Genomic DNA, 26,155 nt, shown 5'->3' with positions numbered 1-26,155 from the left:
GTGTGCAAATTACTGCTCCATATGATACCTTCTGCACAAGCGTATAAACTTTGGTTTCAATTTCTGAGCAGCACTTCCACTGTAAAGGACAAGTAGCGGGCTTTATTAATGGTTTACCTTGGGGTACGCAGTAGAGTAAATTGTGTGACACACACTAAAAGGGTCCTTTTGGCCTACACTACCGATATACTTTGAATTCCATTTGGCTGAGGCCCAATCAGGAAGCAGACAGGCGTGAGTGCTGGATTACGGGCTATGTTACTACAAGAAGGCTGCTCCTTAAAATTCCATATCTCAGTGTGGAGACCAAATGGCCCACGGTCTGAGGATGGTCCAGCACCTTCTTATATCAGAGAATAGCAAATGCCCTTTCGGATTTAACAACTGTATCATGATAAAAAATGTTTTGGTATAAAACAGCATGAAACACTCAACTGCTCCATTAAATTTGAAAAAATTCAAAAAGAAAATGGTTCATCTGGTTAGATGAAACCAAAAACCAATTCAACATATAGTCAAGTCTGATCTTTCCTTTATTTAAAATGCTAAAAACAAAGTGTCATAGTGCAGCATCTGTCATAAAACATAGCATTAGCACAGCAAGGAATGAGCAGTTCCTGAATACAAAACAAGGCAAATACTGCATGTGGTGCGCTTTGGAAGAGCAGGGGGCATTGGATGAAAAAGGTGTTTTTGAAACCTATAGGCTGGTTCCTGAAGTTACGAACAGAACTGAGATCAGACATCCGTTTGTAAATAAATTTGTTCACAAATCCAAATCAACAAAAGCTTTTTAATACAGACATGTCTTAATTTGTTCACTGGTTGCATTCTGTACAAATTCTGAATATGAACATAATGAAAAATAAAAATAAAAAAAAAAAGATAATTGAAATACTTTTTCAAGACTATTTTGACTTCAAGCTACATTTAAAATAAAATAACTGAAAACAAAACATTATCTCCTGTTTGGATGCTGTTCACTGCAACCTACTAGTTTGGCAGATAATTACAGATCATATTTGATCTAGTAAACTGTAATCTTTAAAAAAAAAAAAAAAAAAAAGAATAATGTTAAGAAAATTAATAGAAATGTTTTCATCTTCCAAAATATGTATCTCAGTAGTTCACAAGAAAAGGATCCACAATGTCCTGGGGGTCTGTTGGCAAAAACACAGAAGAGCTATGAAGCTCTTTCAGTTCATGACACAGTAGCACCCTGCTTAATCTCGCACCATCAAGAGTTGTTTTATTGTAGCGCCCTCATGCAGTGGAACACAGAAGTGTTTTGTTCTCTCTCGCTCTCTTTCTCCATTTTAAGGACAATATGACATAAAACATGACCAGTTATTTAGCGTTTGCAGGCTCTGTTTCGTGTGTGTGTGTGTGTGTGGCAGCCCACCATGTTCAGGGCTGTAAAGTAGCACCGGGAGCCCAATATTCATGGTCCAGCTGTGTGATGGCCCTCACGCTCCCCATGCCCGTTCAGCTAAGCGACACTAGAGGAGTGAATGAGACTCTGCTGTCTGCCTAGTAAACAAGAGCCGCAGATCGTGCCGTTTGAGGATAGTTGCAGCCAGACCTGCTGTGGTGAGTCTATTTCTTATACAACTTGGATACGCAGCTCAGTGCATTCCAGAGAGTGTTACCTGTTAGTGTGGTGTTATAGTAAAAAAATCACTTAGGAACAGTTCATTCTTGTTCTACTATATCTGTATTTTCACCTAACTAATACACTACATGCCAAAATAACTTCCCATTTACCACTGTTTTGGTGAGCAAGCCACGCTCTAGGAACGTATCCTGAGCACTAACTGGGGTATAAGGGGGCCGTCATATGGGCTAAACACGCAGGCATACTATATAGCCAAGGTGGCAGTTGGCTACGCACTGCACAGGGAAACTGCACGCTTGTTAAATGTTACAAACATTGATGAAGCTCCGATCAAAATCTAGCTAAAGAGGACAGAGAACATGACTGCGACAGATGAACCAGTTACCCAAGAGCTTCACCTTTTCACTTTGATTTTTCAAACAGCTGTATTTTCTGTGCTGAATGAGCAGTGGTTTTTCAGTCCCTGGTGTGAACACCCACACATTAGTCATCAGCGCTTTAATTAACAACCGAGTCATTCAAAAACATGTCAGGTCACCCCCCCAAACACCACAAATCCATAATCATAATCAACGGTCTTTTAAAATATCAAAGGAGTCGTAACATTCTCCTTGGTCGATATCATTTAAAGAGCAGTAACTGTCCTGAAGTGGAAGTAAAATAGCTCCATCTTTCAGATGGAAACGATGATCCACTTTAGCACTTTTCCAACCTGAATGACACATGGAAAGACTAAGTGAAGATCGCTTAGGACTTGTTGGCAATTTGATTTTCTCGTGGAAAGGGTTACAGTTCCACATGCAGCAAGAGAGTTCAGTCACATTTTACAGTAACAGAAAACATGACAGCACTTGCACATATATTAGTTATTTCCCAAAATCAATATTCATTAATTTCTGCCCATTTATATTTTAGGTTAATTACAGGGTTAGGACTGGCCAGGTCCTGCTCTCAGGTGGGTCTGGGGTTCGAGTCCCCCTTGGAGTGTGTTGCGACAGACTGGCGTCCCATCCTGGATGTTTCCCATCCCCCTCCAGAGCTGCGCCCTGTGTTGCCGGGTTGGGCCTTGGTTTGCCACGACCCCACTTGGGACGAGCGGTTTCAGACAGTGTGTGTGTGTGTGTGTGTGTGTGTGTGTGTGTGTGTGTGTGTGTGTGTGTGTGTGTGTGTGTATACAGGGTTAGGTTTGTACAGAAAGTTACTTATACTGATATAGCCATTTACACAGCTGGGTAATTTTTTACAGTATCAATTCAAGATAAGTATCTTGATCAAGCATACTGCAGTAGGGATTCAGGGTTGTTTGAGGACAATGTCACGGCTCTGCCCACCATGTCACCTCACTGGAACACATCCAGAGGACAGACATGAACATTTTGTCTTTGATATTTTCTGAGCTCATTTGCAACGTTGGGACAGAATTCCCTCAAATTTGCCAGTTGTAGCTATTCAGTGGAATCATGCAGTACTCAATGACTACAAAGATGCCAGGAACCCTAGGAAAATCATCATAATCCTTTCATGTGAGCACAGATAAGAAAGATCCCAAAAGTCACACAGACAGATTCTAACTGAATTAAACCGTCTTATTAACGTGGTATTTGCCATTTCACAGTTCCTAGTCTGGGCTCAATGAAGCATGAGGTATTTATAAGGCCACATCATGACAGATGGGGGAAACACTGGAGTGACAGCAGAACACAACGGAAACCAGTGATGTGTAGAATCACAGTAAAAGAGGACCACATTGACCTAACAGGGCTTGGAAGATCATGCAGTGATGACTTGCATCTTACCTAGCCTCCGGGAGGAGCACAGCATACTCGTGAGGAGAAGTAGTCTCTGGAAAGTTGTGCAAGATGGCTAGACGATGCTGGAGGAGCTCGGCGCCATGATACGTGAACAGGATGTCCAGCGCTTGCACATTGCTCTCCTGGGAAATAGAAATAGCCAAAAATACCAGTTGAGAAGGAAAAAACCCTCCCAATGACGATAGTGAAATGAGCTTTAAGAGACCAGTTGAAACAGAAACACGGTAGTACGGCGAGCCAAAAGCTGCCCATTGTAGAGCCTTCCTTTGAACACGTGGCATGTCCTGCGTGGGCCGCTTGCAGCTCTTTCAGGAACCATTGTGCTCCTGAAGCCGCTGAAAGAGAAAGCGGGAGACCTGCAGAGGCCGAACAGCATGCACTCAAGCTTCAGGAAGCCGGGGTGAGGCACAGCCCTGAATTTATTCCCTACATGTGGCCCGGACAGGTGCTTATTTCAGTGGCATTTCAATGGGGGCCTCCCGGCGAGAGAGCTTGCAAATGGAAGTGGTCTGTCAGGTCCAAGGTGGCGACTATATTCCGCAGAGCACAGGCGCCGGCGTTAATGCACTGACCTTGGTACAATATCGTGGAATGTCACGCTCCCCGGAGCGCAGCAGCGTAACAAAGAGCGCTCACCCTGGCGTAGGTCCTTGCTGACAGCACAATATTCTGATTCCGGAACCTTCTGAAGAACTCTGCATCGTATCTCTGCTCTGCAGCATGTGGGCCGCCCAGCACTTCCTGTGAATGAGGACAGAGCGGCTGATCACATTATCTACACTCTATTATCCCCCCACTGCTACCACCAACAGCCCTGCTTTCCAAGATGTATATTATGGGATGGAACAAAGCCCACGGTTAAGACTAGACATTGCCATTTACCCCCAGCTCAACGGAAGCTACGGCAAACTTACTTAAGAGTGTGCTGATATGCCTTAACCTACTGTGGGAGGACACAGTCTTTAAAACCACTTGGCCCTGATGCTTGGCATTAAGGCTAAGTAATGAAAATTTTTAATGTAGTCACGTTACATCATGATCCCATCCTTGTAAAAAATAAAAAACACCAGCCTAGGCGTAAAAAAGCAAATGTGAAAAACTAGGAATGTTAACAAAATACATGTGCTTTCATTTGATGCATACGATGAGAACTTGTTTTGAACACATTCCACACCGGTTCTGAAACCAAGCGCTACACAAAGGAACGGATGCCACCGTTACCTCATAAGTAGCCAAGCAGTCCAAATAAGACAGCAGTTTCAGTCTGTTCCTGCAGAGCTCCTTCTGCTCCAGGGTGAGTCTGCAGAGGAAAGAAAACAAAAATTTACCATAAATTACAAAACGCTGCACTGAGAAGAAAGAAAAAAAGTGGGGAGCACTTCAAGCCATCCCAATCTAATCCTCCGTGATCTTTAGGTAATTACATTTGCTGACCTGTGTGCATTAGCGTGCGTCCGACGACCTGTTACATGCATTTCACGGCGCTTCAGAGCATCATTTTTCCCGAGCTAATGAATAAACACACATTACTGGCTTCCATTATCTTGTTAATCGCACATAACGTTAATCAGGCATCACACGCTGCTGCTCACTGATGGAGGCGGGAATATAACCTGAAACGGGGGAAGGAGACCCCTGCTGTGACCATGGTCAGAACAGGGATGGGAAGGCAGCTGGAGAGGTTCTCCCTTTATACACCTGCATTGACCGTTTGCCTCTGGGACATGCCAACAGTGCCATGGTGTCGTGGGATTCTGTGTAAAGACACAGTGGAGCTCAAGCCATCTGAAGCTTGCCCATGGGCAACTGATGGCTTCCTTGGATCACTTCTCCCTAACCCCCTCAATCCGTGGCTCCTTAATCTTCATTACAATAACCAGAAACACAGAACCTGCAGCCAAAATTAAACATGGGCCCCTGGCTAGAAGAGAGAGACTAAGTGACGAGGCCAAGTCCAGCAGCCATTGCTGGCAATTGTGCTACTTTATTGAGGTCATTCTATTTCTAGGGTGCCGTGTTGGTTTCAGTTCCAGGGGATGTTTTTAATCGCCATCTTCACAGCCTGGGACTGTGGGGAGGACGGTACGGCGAAGGTATCATCAGAGCAGGTCCCATGACATCACCCCACCACCTCCACCACTACGAGGCGCAGATCAGTTGGAATAGGTAAACTCATCAACACATGACTAACATATGAGCAGGAAAACAGACAAGGAGAATGAATGAATGAGTGGATGAATGAATTACCCGGGGTAAAAATTCTCAGACTTTTCTTTAAATCCAACTGGATTTTTGCAGCACTGAGCTACAGCTGTTGATTGTCCAGGTTCTTCTGGAGAAGCACCACTATGATCACAGTACTGAGGCTGAAACAAATCCCAACCTCTGGAGCATCTCACTCTTCAATCGCTAGCATACCCTGTCGGTCTCCGCTCAGCAGGCGGCGGACTTTCTGGAAGCCCCGCCAGTGGACGATGCTGGTGTGTTTTGCTCATCTGCAGGGGCAGACTTGTGTCAGAAGTTCACACACCACCCATCTACTTCCACATATAACCAGCCACTCAACAAACCCCCTACCCTTTCACAGCAGGCAGCGAATGAGAGAAGTACAGTATTGCTGTTCATCGCTGGTGTTCCAGTGGGGAAGGAAAGAGAGAAAAAAAGCTATTGCCAACATCAGCCTAAAATAAGAAACCAAACCATGTAACTTTAAAATAAAGAGGAGAAATGTGAGATTTCATCAGGTTTGTTTTTATGCTGATGCCAAACTTAGTTCTACTTGATTTTTAATTTCACTGGCTTTAAATTCAGGCCTGGCGGTCTGCGTCACATTTCATCAGGTTTGTTTAATTTATTTGGTGTTCTTACATTAACAATTTTAATTTCACTGTCCTGGCGGAGCACAATTGGGGCCGTGTGGTTCGTTAAGCCAACAGAGAAATGGAGAAAATTATGGTTTTACTTATAACATGCATCATTCGGGACAGCTTTCATTCGGTTTGCTGTAGTCTTGACTGATTCAAATTATACTTTCCTGGGCCTGAAATAACTTAACGTCTCTTTACAAGACATGCCTGTCAAAGACTGCTCAGACTGATCGCACACATTTCAGTAATAGTTGTATAGTTAAAAAGGAATTAAGAAATTAATCATCTCATGCATTAGGAAAGCACAGACTTCAGTAAAAGTTTACTATTTTTCAGTTAGCTGCACCTTGTCAATAAGGCATTACAATGTGCCAAACGGCACGGGGAAAAACACTGGGGCCTAATGGCCATATTCTCCGTGTGCTGAACGATTTTTGGCCTGTAAGTGGAGATTCCAGTGCTATCGGCATTCTGATCAAATCTGCAATGCCCGACTCCCAAATCGAAAGGCAAACAAAAGGTGACAAAGCGCAAGGTGTGTGCCGTAAATCTTGAGGCTGTTGTAAATGGTGGGGAATGGTGCAGTTTGAAGGATGGGGATAAATGGAACAGGCCCACTTGTAAGTGTGTGTGTGTGTGTGTGTGAGCAAATGATGGTCCAACCTAAAGCTATCATACCTACTAATTACAAAGGCCTTTCACTACACGTTCCCAGGCACTCAACACTAGTGGCATGAATTACTTCTGATAGATTAACCACTAATCTATAAATGTTTCTTTATTCCCCAGCTGATTAATATGGTTCTCTATTAAGGAGTAATGTAGTTCCTGTAATGGACTTGGGAATCCTCTTCAGCAGAGCAGAGTGCAATGAAGATCATCTGACAAAGAACAGTCTCATGGTACCAGAGAGACAATGATCCTCCAATTCATTCATTTCTGGTCTTGATTTATCATCACATTCATATGCTTTGCAAATGTCGACTAAAGGAGCAAAACAGAGAAAAAGAAAACACGATGCAAACCGGAGGAGGGATAAAGATAGCAACGTACACAAATATGGCAACACTTCTGCACTCATGTCCTTAATCTTATCCAAAACCCGAAATGGTCACATTCGAAGCAATGGAGCCATTTCAAATGAAGGCAGCTGATACCAGAAAATAGGGCTGATACTGAAGGGAAAAAACCCTGAACTGCAACACAACGTCCGGTGGTTCACGATGACCAGAGGACCACAATGTTCAGAACAGACTAGGAATTACCTGCTGAAGTCCACCTTATCCAACAGCTCTAGCCTCCTTCGAGCCTCCAGCTCTTTCTTCCTGCGGAGCTCCTCTGCCGGCGAGAGGAATTCTTCATAGGGCTCGTCGTCCACATCCACGTCACCAGGCAGGATGAATCTGCATCCAAGGATTGGGGGGGCAGGACCGTGGGGGGTGGAGGGTACAGAAGAAATCAATGTTCATAAACATGGAGAACAACCTTGGCGTTGCAAGTCAATACAAGATTAGCGAAATCCATCTTTGAATTGTCAAAATGCGCGTCGCGCCGCGGTCTGAGCGCTGCAAGGCTGCCCTGCAGACAGACGCAGCAGAGATTTATTCCACTTATCTGTGGAGTGTGAAAATGGGATTGCTTTCTATTATCAAAAGAGAGCGCGAGAATAATCAGGTAGGCAAACCAACATGTGAATTCTATCTGCGCCTCTGTTAACGGCTCCTCATCGGAGGATAAGAACCCACTGTGGCTCTTCATGCAGACCTACAGAGCACCAGGGAGGAGTCTGAGGAGTGTTGTTTAGGGATGCTCACATCACTCGGGATGGGGTGGTGTTAAGCAAAGGTGTGCTGAGATGATGGCAGATGAACAATCTCGCCTCCCTTTCCCACTCCACCTCGGGGTTTAAGGGACAAATGCTGCAGAAGTTAATTATCATTATTACCACCGTTACATTTTATTAACTTGCCTGTCGGACACTAATCCAGGGCAGATTTCTGTTCACCTCATCATTTTACTGCCTCCCAGAGAACTGAGTTCCTGCAGACAGCGGTGGCAGGAAGGTATGGTATGGTGTGACAGTACAGCAACAGGAGGAGGATATTACGTCTTTATGCCAAAAGCAAAAAAAGAGAAATGTGAAGGATTGTCCAATCTCTTCTGTTGTTCCCACTGCTGTGAGGGTGGGAGGGAGCGTTTGTTTTTATCCAGAACCTTCATTGTCACAGCGGTTGGCGTTTAACTGAAAGCAGTAGCAGGAGGCCTGCGATGAGAAAATCCATCCTGGCTGGGGAAACGGCACGTGCCCGCCATTACGACTCCCATTTGCATGACGATCGCTTACAGCGTCGGCCACTTCATCAGCGCCGGGCTGCGGGCTGCGCTCCTTTTAGACTCCTATCATAATGGATTTAGCGTCAACTTACTCGTGCATGACGCCTTTATCGGAGCTGCCTTCCTCTGCAACTTCATCCTTTTCTACACTTAACTGCATTTCTTTTAAAGCAGCTCCCATTGTCCAATGGAAATTAGGTGTGAAAACGCCAACGGTCAAAGTCACCAGGAGGGAAGCAAGGGTTCAGCCCTCTGGCCTTTTCTGGCTTATTTAGAAAAATGACAAAGATCTGGAAGTGGACTTATGGGGCTCTGAAACTCATAAACAAACTCATAAATGGTAGTGAAAATGAGACTGTGGAGAAGCATCCCCTAGTGGTTCAGGAGCTATTAATTGCTGAGAGTGAGGTGTAAAAAGAGACAGAATTGTGGAGAGGGGAACACCCTCCTGCAGAGACAGGGTGAGAAAGAGAGTACAAGAGAAAAGGAGAGATGAAATTGTTAGCTATTAAAAAATGAAGGAAGAGATTGGGAGAGAGGAGAAGGGGAGTGGGAAACGCACCTCCCACCATCCTGGCCGTTGCCGATCGCAATGAGCGCTTCTAGGTCGGTGCCCTTCAGGCCATACTGCAGGAGCTCCTTGGCAGCATCCACGTTCTCAGGTACCCGTTCCACACACTCGTGCAGGACCCATGAGCGCTTCCTGATCTTGCTCTGAAACACACAACCCACCGGGGGTCAGCCAGGTACAGACCCAGACCGGCTACAGCACAATTCAGTGCAATACCCTGATTAGCGATACACATTTTGGAAGGCAGCAGGCGACATAGTGGTTAATGCCTTTGCACTCAGTGAACCCACATTTGAATCCCACCTCCAGCCATAATACCCTTGATTATGGTACTTAACCTGAATTGATACAGTGAAAACGACCTGGTAGGATAAATGATTAAGTGGCTTAATGTGACCAGTGACTTTGGAGAAAAGTTACAGCTACACCAAATAAATGCAAATGAGCAACATGTAATTAACCTTCACAATAATACAGCTTTAGGTTCCTCTAGAAAAGGTGTTTTAAAGACAATCTGATTTTAAAACAGCCCTCTGGCCACATCCACTGAACTCACCAAGTAATCCTGGATGGATGCGATGCTCACAGGAGACTTCCTCCACTGGCGCTGGTAGACGAGGTCTGAGTCGAGATCATAAGCCTGCGCCAAGGACAGGGCCTCTCCGTACTCCTCGCTGTCAATCTAAAGAGCGGTGGGAAAACTCATCGGCATGAGCTTGAGAGATGCGCCAACAGCTGCCGTGCGAGGGCCGACCAACAGACTAAACCCACATGCCACGCACACTTCTGCTGCGCGTCGGCTCATTTGATTTTGAGGCGGATTATATGTAGCGAGCGCTTTGGGAAACAACGTGGGCAGTGGTAGGAAGAGGTGGGAAAAGACAAATAAATAAAAATAAAAAAAAAACCGCCTGATGCGATTTATTATTAGCAAAATATTAACCACCAAAATTAAATTCAGAGCACAAAAGCAATAAGGCAAACAGCTGGTTCCCGTGCGCTGCCTGTGAGGACAAACAAATAACAGCAAGGATGGCGTCCTCATTAAAAATGCGACAAAACGTAAACTGAAACACGATATTGCTTGCGGCAGCTTTGGGCCAGTACTGCTGTTCTCTGCACCTCTGACAAAGAACGAAATATGGGAGACAAGGGAGTAGAGACACCTGGGGGCGTGTGTGTATATATACACACAGTGTGTGTGTGTGCGCGCGTGCGAGATTTCCAGAAGCTGCATGCCATGTGAAAGAACCATTAAAAGAACTTCAAGCGAGTCAGAGGGTGGAAAGCAACAGGAAACTCATCTTTGAAGACCCCTCTGTGTGCATCACCACGTGTTCAAGATCAACTGGTTGAACACACACGCACGCATGCACATCCTCTCCCCGAAGACAATCATACACAAAACACTCGGTTAGCAGATCTAAAGGTACACACCAAATCATTAACTACTGTCTATACTCTGAAGTTCTACAGCAAGAACCCTGCAGGACAGATGCGAGGATGATGACCAAGGCATGCTGGAAAACAGACCTTCCTCTGGTAGAGCTCCTCTGGCGTGGTGGACCTCAGGCTTACAAGGCGGTAGTTCTTCATTACAGTTCGTGGGCGTTTCCGTGGCGGAGCAAACCGCTCCATCTCCGTCACGTAGTAGAGCCCCCTCTGTACATAGCCCAGGTAGCGAGCCCGGGCAGAGCCCTCATCCTCAGAGCTCGAGTCATCATCGGCGGCGCCACAGTCATCCTCGCCCATGACCGCACCCGCGCCGCTCTCAGGACGGGGCCTCTTTGGAGCCAGCTTTGTCTCACACTGAGGAAGGGGAGCGGGAGGGAGAATGGACTTCTAATGTAGGTTAAGAACCCAGTGGAGTGGTTAAGAAACCCATCTAAAACTGCATATCATAACCTTGACCACACCATGTAACACTACTGCAACACCATACCACATAAGACACACTTAATACTGTACCATAACACTGTGCACAGAACCTCAGCCACTCAACTAATCACACGTGGGCTGCCTTTCAGATGTGGTAAATCCTTGTGATACCAAAGTCTGATGAATGAACAACTGTTGAAGCCTTTGTGATCTTGGCTGGATTCCCTTGGGCTAAAGACCTCGCTCACATCTTTCATTTAAAAAAACACTCAAAAAGGGAACAAGAAAGATGTATGCTTTATTGAAGCAAAGTGCTAAACCCTTTTTGATTATTTTATTTATTTTAACCGTTGGGCTGGTAGATCAACTGCATGGAAGGTTCTCCGAGCTTCACATGGAATGGCTTCACGTGCCAAATTGCACATGGCAAAAAATAAAAACAGACGAGGAACAGGGCTGTTTCACTGAGAGTGTAGTTACCATAAATACTTCACCATTAATGTTGTTTATTATGCCTCCCCAGAACGATAAGAACGGCAATCCATCATGTACACTTATAGCTATAATTAAGGACATTATAAATGTGCGGTAAAATGTCCAGCGGAACAAACTGAGGACAATCACTGCCGTTATCACTCACTCCACGGATCTGGTGCCAGAAACATGCTCAATGATAAAGAACGGGAGGAAAGACAGACAGGCAGACACCATCCACCACCATGACAGCTCTGGGATAAAATAATTCAAACTGTAGGACATCACTCCTAGTTACTCTTGGTTTTAACAAAACAATGTTAACATCTGTTACTCAAATACTACTTCTTACAGTGATTTACCCATTGATACAGCTGGATCTTTTTTACAGTTTCAGCTCAAGGCAAGTACTTCAGTCAAGGGTACTACAGCAGACGCAGGTCCTTCAACAACCGATTGCTCTAACCACTGCGCCACCTCCTGTCCTGCTATAACTGAAGCCCTCAAATTCAGCACAAAGCCTGTGACTGGAGTAAACTATAGGTAAGGCTTGTCAAAACGAGGTCCAAAAGGAAAGCTATGTGGCCTCTCTAACCAGACACAGAACATGTGCGGGTGGGCTGTACCTCCAGGCTGAGGAAGCCCCCATCATGGGCAGTGGTGACCTGCGGAGAAGGTTCAAACCACTCGCAGGACTTGCCCAGCAGGTTGCGCAGAGTCCGCACGGACGAGACGGTGAGCGCTCCAGAGCAACGGGCCAGGATCACAGCACTCTCGCTCCACCAGTTGACATCCAGCAGCGGGTAGTACTGCTCCTTATCTGGGTGGAAGGAAGGACAGACAGAGAGTCTCTAAAGCACCATGGAACAGAATGTTTCATGTTTCTTTACCATTCCTTACTCTCAATGAAAGCACTGTGCTCCTCTACCTCTGTCCACCTGGTGATGCCACTCATGACCCGAAAAAATTCAAACAGTCTGCCAGTTTGCGGTTTTGGTCACAATGGGGTGGAATAAACTCCCTCTGACCCTCAGAACTGCTGAACCCCTCTCGGCATCCAAGAACGGTGTCAAAAGCATGTCTTTCAGAGCCTCTTCTCTCCTGATAGCTCCACAAATGAGTCCAACCCCATCTGCTATGACTATCCATATATTTGCTATTTGAATGTCACTCCTATACGAGCTACCAGAGGGATGTGAACCAGCAACATGGAGGTATCAAACACACAAGCTGTGTGTCAATATTCCTGTTCCTTTGTCTACAGCTCTTCGTCTGTCTTTGAGGTGCTTTTCTACGTTGCTTTGGTAAAGAGTGCCGGCTTAATAAATGTGAATGTAAATCAGTTCCTGATGTACAACTCTTGTGAAAGCGAAAGTCTCCTGGGTTGCCTGTGATAAGAGTTGCTCTCTCTTCAGTGGAGTGACATGGGTTCGACGCTGCATTGCTGCCCTGTGGGATGCAGCTAGGGACTGCGCACATAGCCCAACGTCCATCTGCGTCGATGGTCTTTCTTCCTTCTCAACCCTTGTTTTGTCGCTATTACTACCCCAGTTTGACGGTATATGCGAGAGGCGCCTGGCTTAACAGTGGCTCCCAGTCTGGTGCCTCTGTGGCTTCTCAGACAGCAAACAGGTAAGAATACCTTTCATTTTCCTCCTTTTCTCCAGTGAGTTCCTCCACTCCGGGTTCATCTCATCGAATCCTGGCTGTTGGAAGACAGGGGTGGTTAAGCTGCTTATGTTTCATTCACTGAAGCAGGACGGTGGTGGGGGAGTTACAGGGCAGGGGGTGGCAACTCAAAAATCCCGTAATTCGGAGATTATACACACAACCAGCGAGCCTTTGACGTCGCCATGCAGGGACCTTCCGGGAGCCAGAGAGGAGCGGAGGAAAGGGAACACCTGAAGGAGAGGCGGCTACCTGGGACTCCTGTATCCATGCGCCGCTCTGCCGCAGGGAAGGCACCTCCCACAGCGTCAGCTGACCTGAGAAGTGGATTGCTGCCAAGGCGGAGCCGTCAGGGGAAAGGCTCATCCGGAATATGCCGTCCTGCCGTGACAAGTTTTCCCACATGACATCACCATCACCGATTGTCCTGATAGACACTTAAGCTACTAAAACAGCTGGATGCTTTTAAGGAAACAGCTTAGATTAAGCAGCCTTCCCACGAGTGCCGCTGCAGGGCCTCTAGTGGGACTGCAACGCTGAAGTAGCCGACTACCTGGAGGCCGGCGCTAAGGATCCTCTCAATGTAGCACGCAATCGATTCCATTCTGCCACACAAACCAGAGCAGCGGCAATCTGTGACCCTTTCTAAACGGGAACACATTAACGCGGAGCGCGCGCTCCGTCATTAATTCATTTATTCGCCGTTGTTCAACAGCAGCGCCCAATTAAGAGCTCGTTTCTTCTCGACAGCGACGACCCCTGGCTTGCAGGGCTGGGGTTGAGGAGACACATCCAATTAGGAGCGTGGCACGATGGGATTCCCCAGTCGCACACCTGATAAGGACACACTGTCACACTCTGAACGCATCACTCTGCTTCTCACCACAGGATGAGTTAAGAGCGAAACACTCCAATGACTAAGCTGAAGGCACCACGGTGGCACAGCAGGTAGGGCTAGTGCCTCACAGCACCTGGTTGGTGCTGTTAGAATTTAAATCTGGCTAGGTCTGTGAAAAGCTTGCATGCGTTTCTTCTAGGTGCTCTGGTTTCCTTTCACAGTCCAAAGACATGGGTATCTGTTGGATTGGTGTGTGTGTGTGAGAGAGAGAGAGAGAGAGAGAGAGAGAGAGAGAGAGAGAGAGAGAGTATGCGTGCTATACTGCTCTGCTACCTAAATAGGTGAATAAATGTACGGAGTGCGGCGTAGCACATCTACCGATGTAAGCTGCCTTGGACAAAGACAGCAAATTAAAATGATTCATTCTTGTTTAAGGCTCAAAAAATAAGGAAAACAACACAGGATGTGTGCAACGCGTGTCCAACACCCTACGTAAGACCGTCTTGGTGAGCACAGTGACTTAGGGTATAAACGACCCTTCCGTGACTTCAGAGTCTGGCACCATGCAGAACTCCTGCACTGTAGCGGGACGTATGGCGGTGTGGTGTGTACCAGATGTATCGTTCCTGTGGACAGCGAGAGCCACTAAACATGGCTGGGTCCCATGTGTAGAGCATTTAATCAAACCTGCTATTAAAAAAAAAAAAAGTTACATCGCTTATGAAACACGAGTGCAGGCAAAATTACCTTCTCATTGCCTTGCCTGGAAAAGAAACGAAAGCTGGGAAATCTGAAGAGCCCTCGTCTCTGGGCCTGCGGGACAAGAAAAGAGGCTGGGTGAGTGCTGCTGCCTGAGGGCAGAACAGGAGCAAAGGAGTGCGGCATTGGGCGCTCTACCCGCCAAGGTCACTCCCGGAGTAATGACAATGACTGTGGCTCTTTGAGAGAGAGAGAGAGAGAGAGAGAGAGAGAGACTGTTCTCCATCACTCACCAAGCCCAGATCGGCCTCTGCGCTGGTCACCTGTTTGTAGTGGGGGGACCCGGACAACACCCTCCATGCAGTCAGTCCACTGCGGCTAGCCTTGGAGGCCTCGCAGCCCCCCACCTCGCAGCCCCCCACCAGCAGCAGCCTGGGGACAGCAGAGGAGCATATGGAAGTGGTTAACGATGCAATAATCTGTACAAAAGAGCAACCTCTAAGCCCAGCCTCCAATCGACATCCTGTCCACTGGCCCCGCCCAAATACACATGCTCACCCCAGCTACCAGGGGTCAGTTTGTGGGTTTGCAGTCCTCTCGGTCTTTGATCCTGACCTGCCAAGCAAAACGTCCTAAATTCAATGGCGATCACTTCCTGCGAGTTCGAGTACCAAGGTAATGGGCAACCGCGAGTGAAGGCTAAGGACTTCCTTCAACAGGATGGCTCCCCCGTGTCCACCTACACCACAGAGTTCAGTCTATTCCACCATTTATCCATGGTAGTGAAAGAGCTCTCGTGCCTCTCAGCTAAACCAAGAGAACGGCACCAGCTTTAACGCCGCAGCACCTCGTTTGAACTCTGTGCTAACGAGAGGCCAATGTGACGGGATAATTCATTTTTCAACACGCATGACGAAAACAGGCCGCAGCCCGCTGTCACACGTGGCAAGTGAACAAAGCCACCAAGCCGCAGTGGCGCTGAAGGATGCCGTTTGCCGAGGCTCTATCGTCACGGCTCGCTCAGGGCGACTGCGGCCCGGTGATAAATTCAATGAAAGACTACCTACGCATTTTGGCAAACATCGTCTCATGATGTCCATGACAATGCTTCGAGTTATTAAAATGCAGGCGATGACAATGGATGTTGGGGGGGCAGGAAGACAGCAGTAAAATTAAAATAATAAACCCCACCTTGGATACACACTGCCCTCTGGCGGAGCTTAGGAAAACAACCCATATTCAAACTTGTTTACAAATTCTCATACATGCCCCCATCCCCAACTGCATCAACATGCACATTTATGGATATAACACGCCATTAAGCATATGGCTAAGCATACTATGAACTTCGCTGTGTAATTACAGCAGGGAGAAAATGAACTTCAAACTGCACCTATAAAGAAAGCAGACGGGGGCAAACAGACCTTTTTATTTCATTTAATGCACCCGCCTCAAAATTAATAAGGCCTCCCAGCAGTGCGGCATGCTGCAGCAGGAGCAGGCTGGGAAAAGAGTCTGTTACAGCACTGCGCGTTGGTTTAGCAGCCATGTTATTGCTATATTATGTACTGTACAGAATATTGTCCACATTGGTGGAGCAGGGCCTCCAAAACTGCGCCACCTGCTGGATGGAACTGTCTTTTGCATGTAAATCGGTCTGGCAACAAGGAAGACTCATCATTACATACATACTGAATAATAAGGTATACATCTGTGTGTCTCTCTCTCTCTCTCTCTCTCTCTCTCTCTCTCTCTCTCTCTCTCTCTCACACACACACACACACACACACACACCTCCCAGCTAGAGCTACGGCCCCACTATCACCAATACAGCAGCCTTCTGCTGTATGTATGAGCGATCAGCATAAATCTGCATCATTAAATATACGTAGTAATTTACTGCATCTTACACATCACAGGCATGAACACATCACGTGTCCTTTCTATTTAAAAAATCAAGTCAAATTTTATTGTAGATCAATACACTGTTCAGCAGCAAAGAAATAAAGACCCTTTTTGGTAAGACCAGGGACAGAGCGTTTCTGTCTTACAGGTCAGAGTGATTGTGCGACTCCAGCACCAGGTGCAATCAATTGACAATGAGGCTCTGCGACGGGACTGGCGGGAATCTCAGCTGTACTGCAGTCGTCAGCCCCCCCCCCAACCCTCGACCCCCCTGCTCCCCCACCAACACTCGAGAGGCGTCCCCCAGGCAGGCAGAGCCTGGCAATCAGAATGGAACTTACCGGTGTCCAGGGTGGTATAGAGCAGCAGTGATGCCATGGTCGTAGTGCGTGGCAAAGCTGAAGCTGTGGCTCTCTTGGAAGCCCTGATTGGTCCCCACGCTGAGTCAATGAGGGGGAGGAAACACATGTGAATGGGCTGCTACAGTGGCCAGCAGGGGGTGTACCAGTTAAGGCACTAAAACTGTAACCAGCATTTGGTGGTGTAGCAAGCAGCAGTTCAAGATGCGGAAAAAGGCCTTCTTATGTCCCCTTGAGAGATAGGGGATAGTTTTACTAAATTATCCAGCAGTCTAAATAGGTAAAAATTTTTTGGTATATATTTTTAAAAAAAAATCCACTTAGCTAATAGTAGTAGACTTTTAGATAAATTACTACTACTAACACCTCAGAAGGGGCCATCAGTGTGAGAATGACAGTAAACTTATCAGCATCTCTGTAAACTTGTGCTAATTTAAATTTCACAACAAAACAACTCTTCATACTTGTACAAATATTTTATGTATTAATTTTACTCTGTTTTCACCATTCTCAGATTTCTGTATAAGCCCTACATAAACACAAAAGTATTTATCACCACAAGAACTCAAAGAATCGGGACGTAATAAATCAGGACTTTATTAGCCAACACTGTGAAGCTAATCAGAATTTATTTAGCGAAACTGTATAGCTAATTAAGAGGCTCCTTAAAGCTTAAAGCTCTTAAACTGCTCTTTTGTTCCCAACACAGCAAATGACCCATAAGCTGGTTATGTGTCCTATTAGCCCTTTGCCAACAGAAGGAGACACAGGAAAGGACGCACCAGGGAAGGGGTAAGATGGGTACTGGACGGGAAACTTGAGCCAAAATGAGGGAAAAGCTCATTTACATTGAATATAAACCTTGATGAACACATCACCATTACTATTAAACTTTCTAGCATGTACTTTTCATTTATATACAATTTTACCCAAACATTTAAGGTTAAGAATCTGAAATGGTCCAACAGCAGAGCTCCTCCAGCCCATCTGTGTCTGTTAATCTGGTGTGGGGTTGGTAAAGACAGACAGACACACACACACGGCAATGCCCGCTGAGTGTGTGAAAACAAACATTTAAAAGCAATACAAACACTTAACAGATGGGAAAACAGTTTCCTCAACAGTTTTTTTTTTTACCCTGAATATGTGCAATTTCACAGAAAAGCAAGTTCCACAGACAGTTTAAATGGCATATTCTGCATTATTTAAACTGTGCAGACCCTAGGTGCGACTTCCAATGAGAGTGACGTGAGCAGGGAGCCGAGAGCCCTGATCACAGCGAGCGAGCTGTAAATAGAGCTTTTCCCAAACGCTGCGAGCAAGTGACAAAATGACAGTGAGGCAAGCCCACGTCACTCCTCTGCAATGAGCAACCCCGAGACGCCTTGGCTACAGTCTGATTTAATCGGAAGAAATTCAGACCTCTGACAAAATTTAAACACAGCAGAATTATGCTGATCTTGGGTGATGCAGATAGACAAATTATCTGTGAAGCAGAGGCGATGCTATCATATTTGATGGTGTGTATCTTTATCCTGAGTCCACATGCAATGGGCTCCACGAGACACTGACCAGGAGGCTGCAGAAGCACCAACTGTTCCAGAGCTAATGTTTCAGAACTGTCAATCACATCCAGACTGCCACAGGAGTCACACAGCTCCAAAGTATGACAGAGGAGCTTTTAAACATGTCTACAAACTAGCAACCCTTCAGAGCAGAACTGTGGCTCCTCCCTCAGGAAACATGTAGATGCCCAACCTATTACTTCAACTTGAGAAATTAATATTTGATCCCCATGAGAACTCAAAGGAATTCTGGAATGTCTGGACACCCATCCGGACCTTATCAGACAGGGATACTGGCTGGATTAAAGTGAGCTCACCCCTACCTGACCAGGTAACTTTTGAGATGACCCCTGTAGGTGATGACCAGTAGCTCCGCGGACCACTGGGCACTGCTCGTGTACTCCAAGAAGATAAGGCCTGCCACGGCATAGCTGAAATCCCCTGGGAAGCTGGCAGTCTGGGCGGGAAGGGAAGGGAGCAGGTCAAAAAGAGGTCCTTGATTACCTTGTTATTCACATCTCCAAGAGTGCCTTTTTCCCTCTTCTTAATTCATGTGCTGTGTGCATTTGTATGCTGAAGTCAGCATTATTGCAGCAAACATGCATCCTAAGCTGAATAAGGCTGGAAAAGTCGTGATGCAGTAGGGTGCGAGTGATGGGTGGGGGGGCTGAGAAAAGGGACTAGAGATAGAGGGAGGCTCTGAAGCAGGTGAGGCACTCCTAGAAGCAGGAGATTATGGGTGCAGCAAGCCAGCAGCTCTGAGACACACAGCCCTGTTAGTGCACTGACATGTCTTCGTAGCTCCACGTGCTCCCAAGAGGTGTGTGCGGTGCAGGGAGCAGTAGTGGGGTTTCGGCTGAGCTTACCGGAGGGATGACGAAGAGCTCGCTGCCCATCAGGTCGAAGACGCGCACTGTGCCCATGCTGTCTGCGTGCGCCAGCAAGGTGCAGTCCTGGCTCCAGGCCACCCTCCTCCACAGCGGGTTCGGATCCTTGGGCACTGCAGGATTGCAGACGTCAGCAGAAAGCTCACATCCTTCCACCAGGTGACAGCTTTCACACAGCTCTAGCACAGCCATGGTCTTAAGGGCCAACACTGCACACCTGCTCCATTCGCTAATGAAGCAGACAGAAAGCCACCTGGTTGGGGGTTTCAGGTGCAAAGCAGGTGGTAATTAAAGCAACGTGTACTAAAACCCGCAGGACTCGGGGCCCCAGCTCTGGTGCCAGGAGTGTTCAAAACCCAGCAATGTCTTTGAACATCACAACTGACCGCAATGCTCAATGTCACCAACATATAGGACAGGACCAAAAGTTCAGCAACTCCTTGTGTTACGAGCGGTTGAGTAACAGATTTCCAAAGATATAGAAACAGTGTAAATCTTCTAAGTGTATCAGTGTATTTAGTAATCCAATTCCTAAAATTTGTCTAATGGTGAACATGACCTGTGCTTGCCCACCGAGTCACTAGGTAACAGTAAAGCACACCCAGAACACAGCAGAAGTATGGGATCTCCTTAATTCAACTCAGTACCATAGTGTTTACAGCTTGTGTCTGGTAATCCTGGGTGATCAGTAAGTTGAGATATATTGAACATGTTTATCTGATGAAAACAGTTTTCTGCAATTTTAAAGCCATTTTAATGTTGGTCAGAGTTTCACAACCTATTTTATTTACTCTAGCCATATCTGACTTTTACCAGTGAATAAATCAAGGGAAGTCTGCATTGCAGTTTTATTTATTGCACTTTAGTGCAAAAGAGACTTTGTGCTCCTAAGATGAGGGGCCTGTGTATTGCAGAAATCCAGTTATTCAGGTCAAAAGTTGCTGTGCTAAAATAAAACAAATTCCACTATCTGTGGTGATAGGCCCCATGGAAGGAAACAACTGATCACCAAGACAGCCAGTGCAGCAGAAGGTGGAGTACCTGAAGGAGACCCACAGGAACAGGGGGAGGCAGAGCCCACCATGCACTTGCAGAGCAAGCAGGGAATCGGCAGCCGCCTGTGCTGTACGGCCCCGTGTGAGAGACGAGCGTTTGGGCCGAGGTGATGCAACTCAATACTAACAGCCTAATTATACAAAACCAATATATTCCTTATTTTCGCCCTGGAGAGAACAAGACAAAGTTGCATGAACCACCACCCATCCGTTCAGTCTTCTTTCAAGCCTTTGCAATTTAAATAATTTTTAAAAACTCCATCCGACAAGAACCTCTTACATGTAGGTCTTATTTCTGGAACCTATTAAACACTGGCTGTTTTACAAAAAACAAAGTAAGCAGAGATTTAAAAATATAATGAAGAAAAGAATAAATCTTGAAAGCGGGGGGGGATGAATGTGGCAATTAATTGCATTATGTCAAGGTCTCTTTTGTCCCTGTAGAACATATGAAACACTTCATATCCTCCCCCAAGCAAAAGAAGAAGCAGTAAGGGTTTCACATTTCACAGGAATAAGAAGTCAAACCGAAATACATTTGATTTCCATCAGCGTGTTTTGGAGATCTTCCTCAAAGAGGATAATGAAGTGTGTGCAGCACTTTGTTACAGAGCAAGATAACGCAACATCAAAAAGGAGGTTTCTCACCCTGTCCCTGCAATCTTCATTCTGACCTTTCCCATTACCTGGACTCACCAATACGAGGTTCCCACTGAAGTCTGCCATCACATTTGCTCAGCAGAGATGAATACCTCCATTATGTACAGGGCCCTTGCAAAGATATTCACACCCTGCAAATGTTTTCAGATGCTGGACTGCAAATGAAACACTTCTTAGTCTGATTACAACTTCTGTGTCACAGATACTATACAGACAAACGGAACATAATAAAAACCAAAGCAATTCCTCTGCAGACATCACAAACAAAGGGTACAAATCTGCTGCTTGAGTAAGTATGAATACTTTTGCAAGGCACTGTTTTACAGTAACTAGTGATCTTTGGTTACTTTACGGCCGTACACAGGTAAAGAGTACCAGTGAAGTGTGCGGGGGAGGGAAAACTGAAAGCTGCCCTTTTTGAAAATCTGACAATATTTTAAATCACTTATGAGTTTAGAATTCACTTAAGACAGATTTATGATCGATGGCACTGACTTAGGAAGATGGATCCCATGTTGTACTTGAAAGTATATCTTATGTTTGTTCATACTGCTTTCACCATTATTCTAAAGGTATGTACAATTTAGATTCATCCATCCACTTATCATCAATAACTACTTGTCCAACGCAGGCTCACAATGGTCAGGAACCTATCCCAGAAGCACAGAGCGTAAACTATAGTACACCCTGCAGAAGGCATCAGTCCATCAGAGGCCTATTTCAGACAGAAACACTAAGGGCAAGTTAGAGACTCCAAATAAATGTATTTTTATATAGTGCACTTTTCACAATGTGATACAGATTAGTGAATTCTCTGCATATTCTATGTTGGAGAACCAGTATCAGAATTTGCGATATCTGAAGATTTTGACTGTGGTTGTGTCTGACATTTTTCAGTTTTGTTAAGTAAAAACTAAAACTTTGAGATATGGCCTCCCATTTTCCATTGCGCAGAGCGGAAGGGATAAATTGCTCATGCAGACAATGCCAATAACACAGAAAGTGGACGTACCAGAGTCACCAAAGAGCGGCTGCAGAAAGGCATTAAAAAGTCATGACAATAACGTAATTGTTCAAGAGTGAAAAGAACAACAGTGTCCCAATGACACAAGACCACAAACAAGAGATTAGAAAGGGTTAAGCCGTGCATGGAAATCTCAGCAAAAGTGTTCACACGAAAACTGGGCGATTGTTCCTGAGAACGGCAAGACTTTCTCTGGACCACACTGTCAGCCAAAAGTACTGGTCTCCGTGGCAACTGCCTTATCGCTTCAGTCGCAGGACAGGGAAACAGGGCGGATTGTGAACCGCCACTTCCTTTCCGCAACGCCTCTTCAGACACTCTCCGGGGAACTCATATTATTAGGAAACGATGCCCTTTTAAATCATCCGCGAGGAATGACACAGTACCCGATGATAAACACCCTTGGAAAAGGGTACAGCAGCATCATTTATCTTCCCCACTCAGCTTCAGCTCACTAATCTACTGTGATCCAAAGAATGTGCTTCAGTGTGTGAAATACCAGCGCACTTTTTTTTTTTTTTTTAATAATCAGAATTCCCTTTTTGTGTAGGACTCATTTTGTAATGATAAACAGCAGTGATGTATGACCCACCAAAAGGCTTCTGATACAAACATCTCACTGTCCAGTGCCTCACGTTCCTATAGTGACAATGCAGGAACTAACAAAGTGGAAATCTTCAAGAAAGCCCAGAAAAGCAGAAAAGAATAAAGGTACAAAAACACTTAAAAGGCAGAAAAATGTGTCATCAGCCCTTCAGATGTATAAAGACTCATCGCAAATCATAAGAACACCAAAAAGACTCAGATTAAATACACAGATTACATATGAACAGCCATCCCCACCTTACAAAGTTAATACATTCCTGAAACATCATTTGTAAAGTGAATTCTCATAACCCAACTATGCAGTTTGCATAGTTTCTATTTTAAAATGTGTTCTTGAGCCTCCAAAAAAGGAGACCCCATTTCTGCTCAAATATCACCAAATCCCATTAAAACGGATCTTAAAATCACTTCAACAGTTTACATTAGTTATCAAAATACAACACAACAATTCAGTTTCCTTTCAGTAATTACTGTATAATACTTTACGGCTATTTACTTGCCATTATGAACACTTAACACACAATCACAAACAAAACATAATGCAGGAACATTGAATATCATCTGTATCTAATTCATCCTTTCATTTGAAAAACAATATTTAGCAGTAAAGTCAAAAGAAATCAGAGAAAAGTCAGTTTGGAGAAGAGAGTCTGCTACTAAACAAAAACGTAAATGCACACGTATCAAATGCTGCTCAGCTGTCAAGAGAAACATGAAGCCTATACTTGGTCGTTATAAACTCATTTTCATTTATTCATTTAGCAGAACTGTCATTTTAACCAGAGTAGGGGTATTAAATAAAACTGTAAAGTCGAACAGGTGCATCTCAGGTTGTGACTATATACTGTTACTAATATTAACAGAAGTTATATTCCATTCACTGTTAGTATCACCAGTTCTCCTGTAACACAAATCAGTGGACTTTAAGAGGAAACCAGAGCACCCGGAGGAAAACAATGAGAACAGAGAAAGAATTCAATACCGACTGATTCAGATTCGATCCCTGATTCAAAGCCAAAGCTGAGAGAAACCAGTGCTACAAGCTGCACCACCATGCTCTCCCAAATAGAAACAGTGCAATAGTTTTGATCATAATAAATATGATTAGTTAAAAGGTGCATGGCCCACAGGAGTGCTGAAGGCCAAGAACACCAGTGACCCTCCCAGTCGTCGTTCCCAGTTTCATTCGTCAACTTCTCTCATCCGAAATGACACCTGTGTTTCTTTCAGGGGGGAAAGAGCTGATGCTAAAAAGCCAAATTAATTCCATTTATTTTTATATTGCAACCTTTTTAACTTGACTGCCCCAGAGCATCGAACCAAGAAAATCTGATTCCAAAGCATCTGCTTTAAAACTCATTAAACCTTAACACAAGCCAACATTTGACTGAAACTGGAGAAGAAAAAAAAATAATAAAAAAAAAAAAGGAGGAACATTAGGAGTTTGTGGTAGGAAACGAAGAAGCCGAATTGAATTAACACACTCCATTGGCTCACTTTATCAGATTATTGTGTCAATTTGTTTTGGCGCGAGTGGAGTTCTTTGTTAATTACCGGCACAAGATGACTCTGATTAACTGGGGCTCGTTCTGCAGCCACCATGTAATTAATGACGTGTCAATAGCACCCGCCAGCCAACCTGGATCACGTCGCCTTCAAATGAGCTCCTTTCCCTACCGTGTCCTTATAGATAAGACAAAAGGTACAGCATAAGGAGGTCCACAAGGTCACATAGTGGATTCCTTCTTTCTACCAATCGTCATCATCATGTGCTTTACTACTATACTCCTCAATTTCCTTCTAGTTTTTTTTCCCTTTTTAGATAAAAAAAAGAACAACATTCTGCATTTACATCTGGGTTACACAAACCCTGTGACATTTTATATTTGCATTTATTTATTTAGCAAACTTTTCTCCAAAGTGACTTCCAATGAACTCTATGTAGTGCTACCAGCCCACACACCTCATTCACCAAGATGACTTACATCAATTTATTCATTTTAACTGTTTCAACAGAATCCAGCAAATTGATTAAAAACTATAGCAGACAGCAGGTGGCATAGTGGTAACACGAATTAAATCTGCCCCAGAGCATTGAACCAAGAAAATCTGATTCCAAAGCATCTGCTTTAAAACTCATTAAACATTAACACAAACCAACATTTGACCATATCCCCATTTACAGTACAGCACCATTCATTTTTTTTCATTCCTTTATTTGATACTTTTCTCCAAGGTGACTTACAATGTTAAGTTAGTACACTAAGCTATTTAAATCGATTTACCTATTCATTCGGCTGGATAGTTTATTTTCACTATCAATTAAGGTTAAGTACCTTTTTGAAGAGTACTGACGTGGGAATACGGATTTGAACCTTAATCATTTAGTTACAAGGCCACAGCACTAACTGCTACGCCACCTGCTGCCCACTCACCTGGAAGTGTCCCTGATATGGGAAGTTTCTGGAATCTCCACTGACAACAGACGTTTCAGTTTCAAGTTTGCATATGTTGAATTATTCATCCCCCCAGTCTGCCTCATAGACTTCTGGCCTAATGCTGAGATTGCAGTCCCCTTTCACTGGAAGAAGTTCTGAACCCAAAACATTCTCCAAACTGACTGGCTACAGGAGGCAGGGGTATGGGTAAGTGCAGATACGTGTGACACTGTGCAGCAATATTAATTACATTTCAATGCACTCATTCTCCATAATTCATTATAAGTTACCCTTTGCAGAGTTTCCCATGAGGTCCATATTTTCATTGCTCTAAAAAGCAGAATTGAACCAAGGTGTCAAATTCAGTCCAGAGAGGAATCATGTCTATGCTGCTCTTTTGCTCCAACCAATTTACCAGCCTTGGTTGATAAAATACACTCAATTACTTTTCCCATACACACTATACACACAGTTAGCCAAGACTCCGCGTTTTCAAAAACATTCCCAACAAGCAACGTCTTTTTCTTGTAAGATGAGTCTAACACACCTGTCATACCAGGAGCATTCCTTTGTTGTCAGCACTTTTAACCTCAAAAAGGGAAATGCAGCTGCAAGCACAAAACCATTTGCATTCCTATAGACAGACAAGGAATGAGTCATTTCACGGATCATGTGCCAGGGTGGGACTTGGGTACTTTACCTTGGCATTTTCCAATGACTGAACCAAAGTCATCTCTCGCAGACCTGGTTGCAGATGAAAAGGACAAATTTAGAGGGACACAAAATCCAACTGAAACCTCATGTTGCAACACCAACAAGTCTGGGATTTAACGCCAAACACAGCTGTTCTGTCAGACACCGAGGATCTTCACGGTCAATGAGGCAGGATCTCATTCCACTA

At 44.9% G+C, this 26,155-nt stretch overlaps 1 protein-coding gene across 1 annotated transcript in view; it reads right to left on the bottom strand.

The window, feature by feature from the left end:
• Nucleotides 1–26,155, bottom strand: part of nbas (NBAS subunit of NRZ tethering complex) — a 118,480-nt gene that overhangs the window by 88,879 nt on the left and 3,446 nt on the right. Inside the window, exons 6-21 of the mRNA XM_018730316.2 lie at nucleotides 25,955–25,998; nucleotides 19,451–19,584; nucleotides 18,908–19,041; nucleotides 17,002–17,100; nucleotides 15,049–15,187; nucleotides 14,804–14,869; nucleotides 13,471–13,599; nucleotides 13,193–13,256; nucleotides 12,177–12,370; nucleotides 10,732–11,007; nucleotides 9,755–9,880; nucleotides 9,190–9,341; nucleotides 7,559–7,696; nucleotides 4,648–4,726; nucleotides 4,063–4,167; nucleotides 3,412–3,548 (exon numbers count right to left, since the gene is read on the bottom strand). Of these exons, the coding sequence (XP_018585832.2) occupies nucleotides 3,412–3,548; nucleotides 4,063–4,167; nucleotides 4,648–4,726; nucleotides 7,559–7,696; nucleotides 9,190–9,341; nucleotides 9,755–9,880; nucleotides 10,732–11,007; nucleotides 12,177–12,370; nucleotides 13,193–13,256; nucleotides 13,471–13,599; nucleotides 14,804–14,869; nucleotides 15,049–15,187; nucleotides 17,002–17,100; nucleotides 18,908–19,041; nucleotides 19,451–19,584; nucleotides 25,955–25,998 (2,016 nt within the window). The remainder of the gene's footprint in view (nucleotides 1–3,411; nucleotides 3,549–4,062; nucleotides 4,168–4,647; nucleotides 4,727–7,558; nucleotides 7,697–9,189; nucleotides 9,342–9,754; nucleotides 9,881–10,731; nucleotides 11,008–12,176; nucleotides 12,371–13,192; nucleotides 13,257–13,470; nucleotides 13,600–14,803; nucleotides 14,870–15,048; nucleotides 15,188–17,001; nucleotides 17,101–18,907; nucleotides 19,042–19,450; nucleotides 19,585–25,954; nucleotides 25,999–26,155) is intronic.

Source organism: Scleropages formosus, chromosome 1, assembly GCF_900964775.1.
Source record: "Scleropages formosus chromosome 1, fSclFor1.1, whole genome shotgun sequence".
Classification (NCBI taxonomy): Eukaryota; Metazoa; Chordata; class Actinopteri; order Osteoglossiformes; family Osteoglossidae; genus Scleropages; species Scleropages formosus.
The sequence above is the reverse complement of the archived record's forward strand: the minus strand, read 5'-3'. Positions and strand labels throughout refer to the sequence as shown.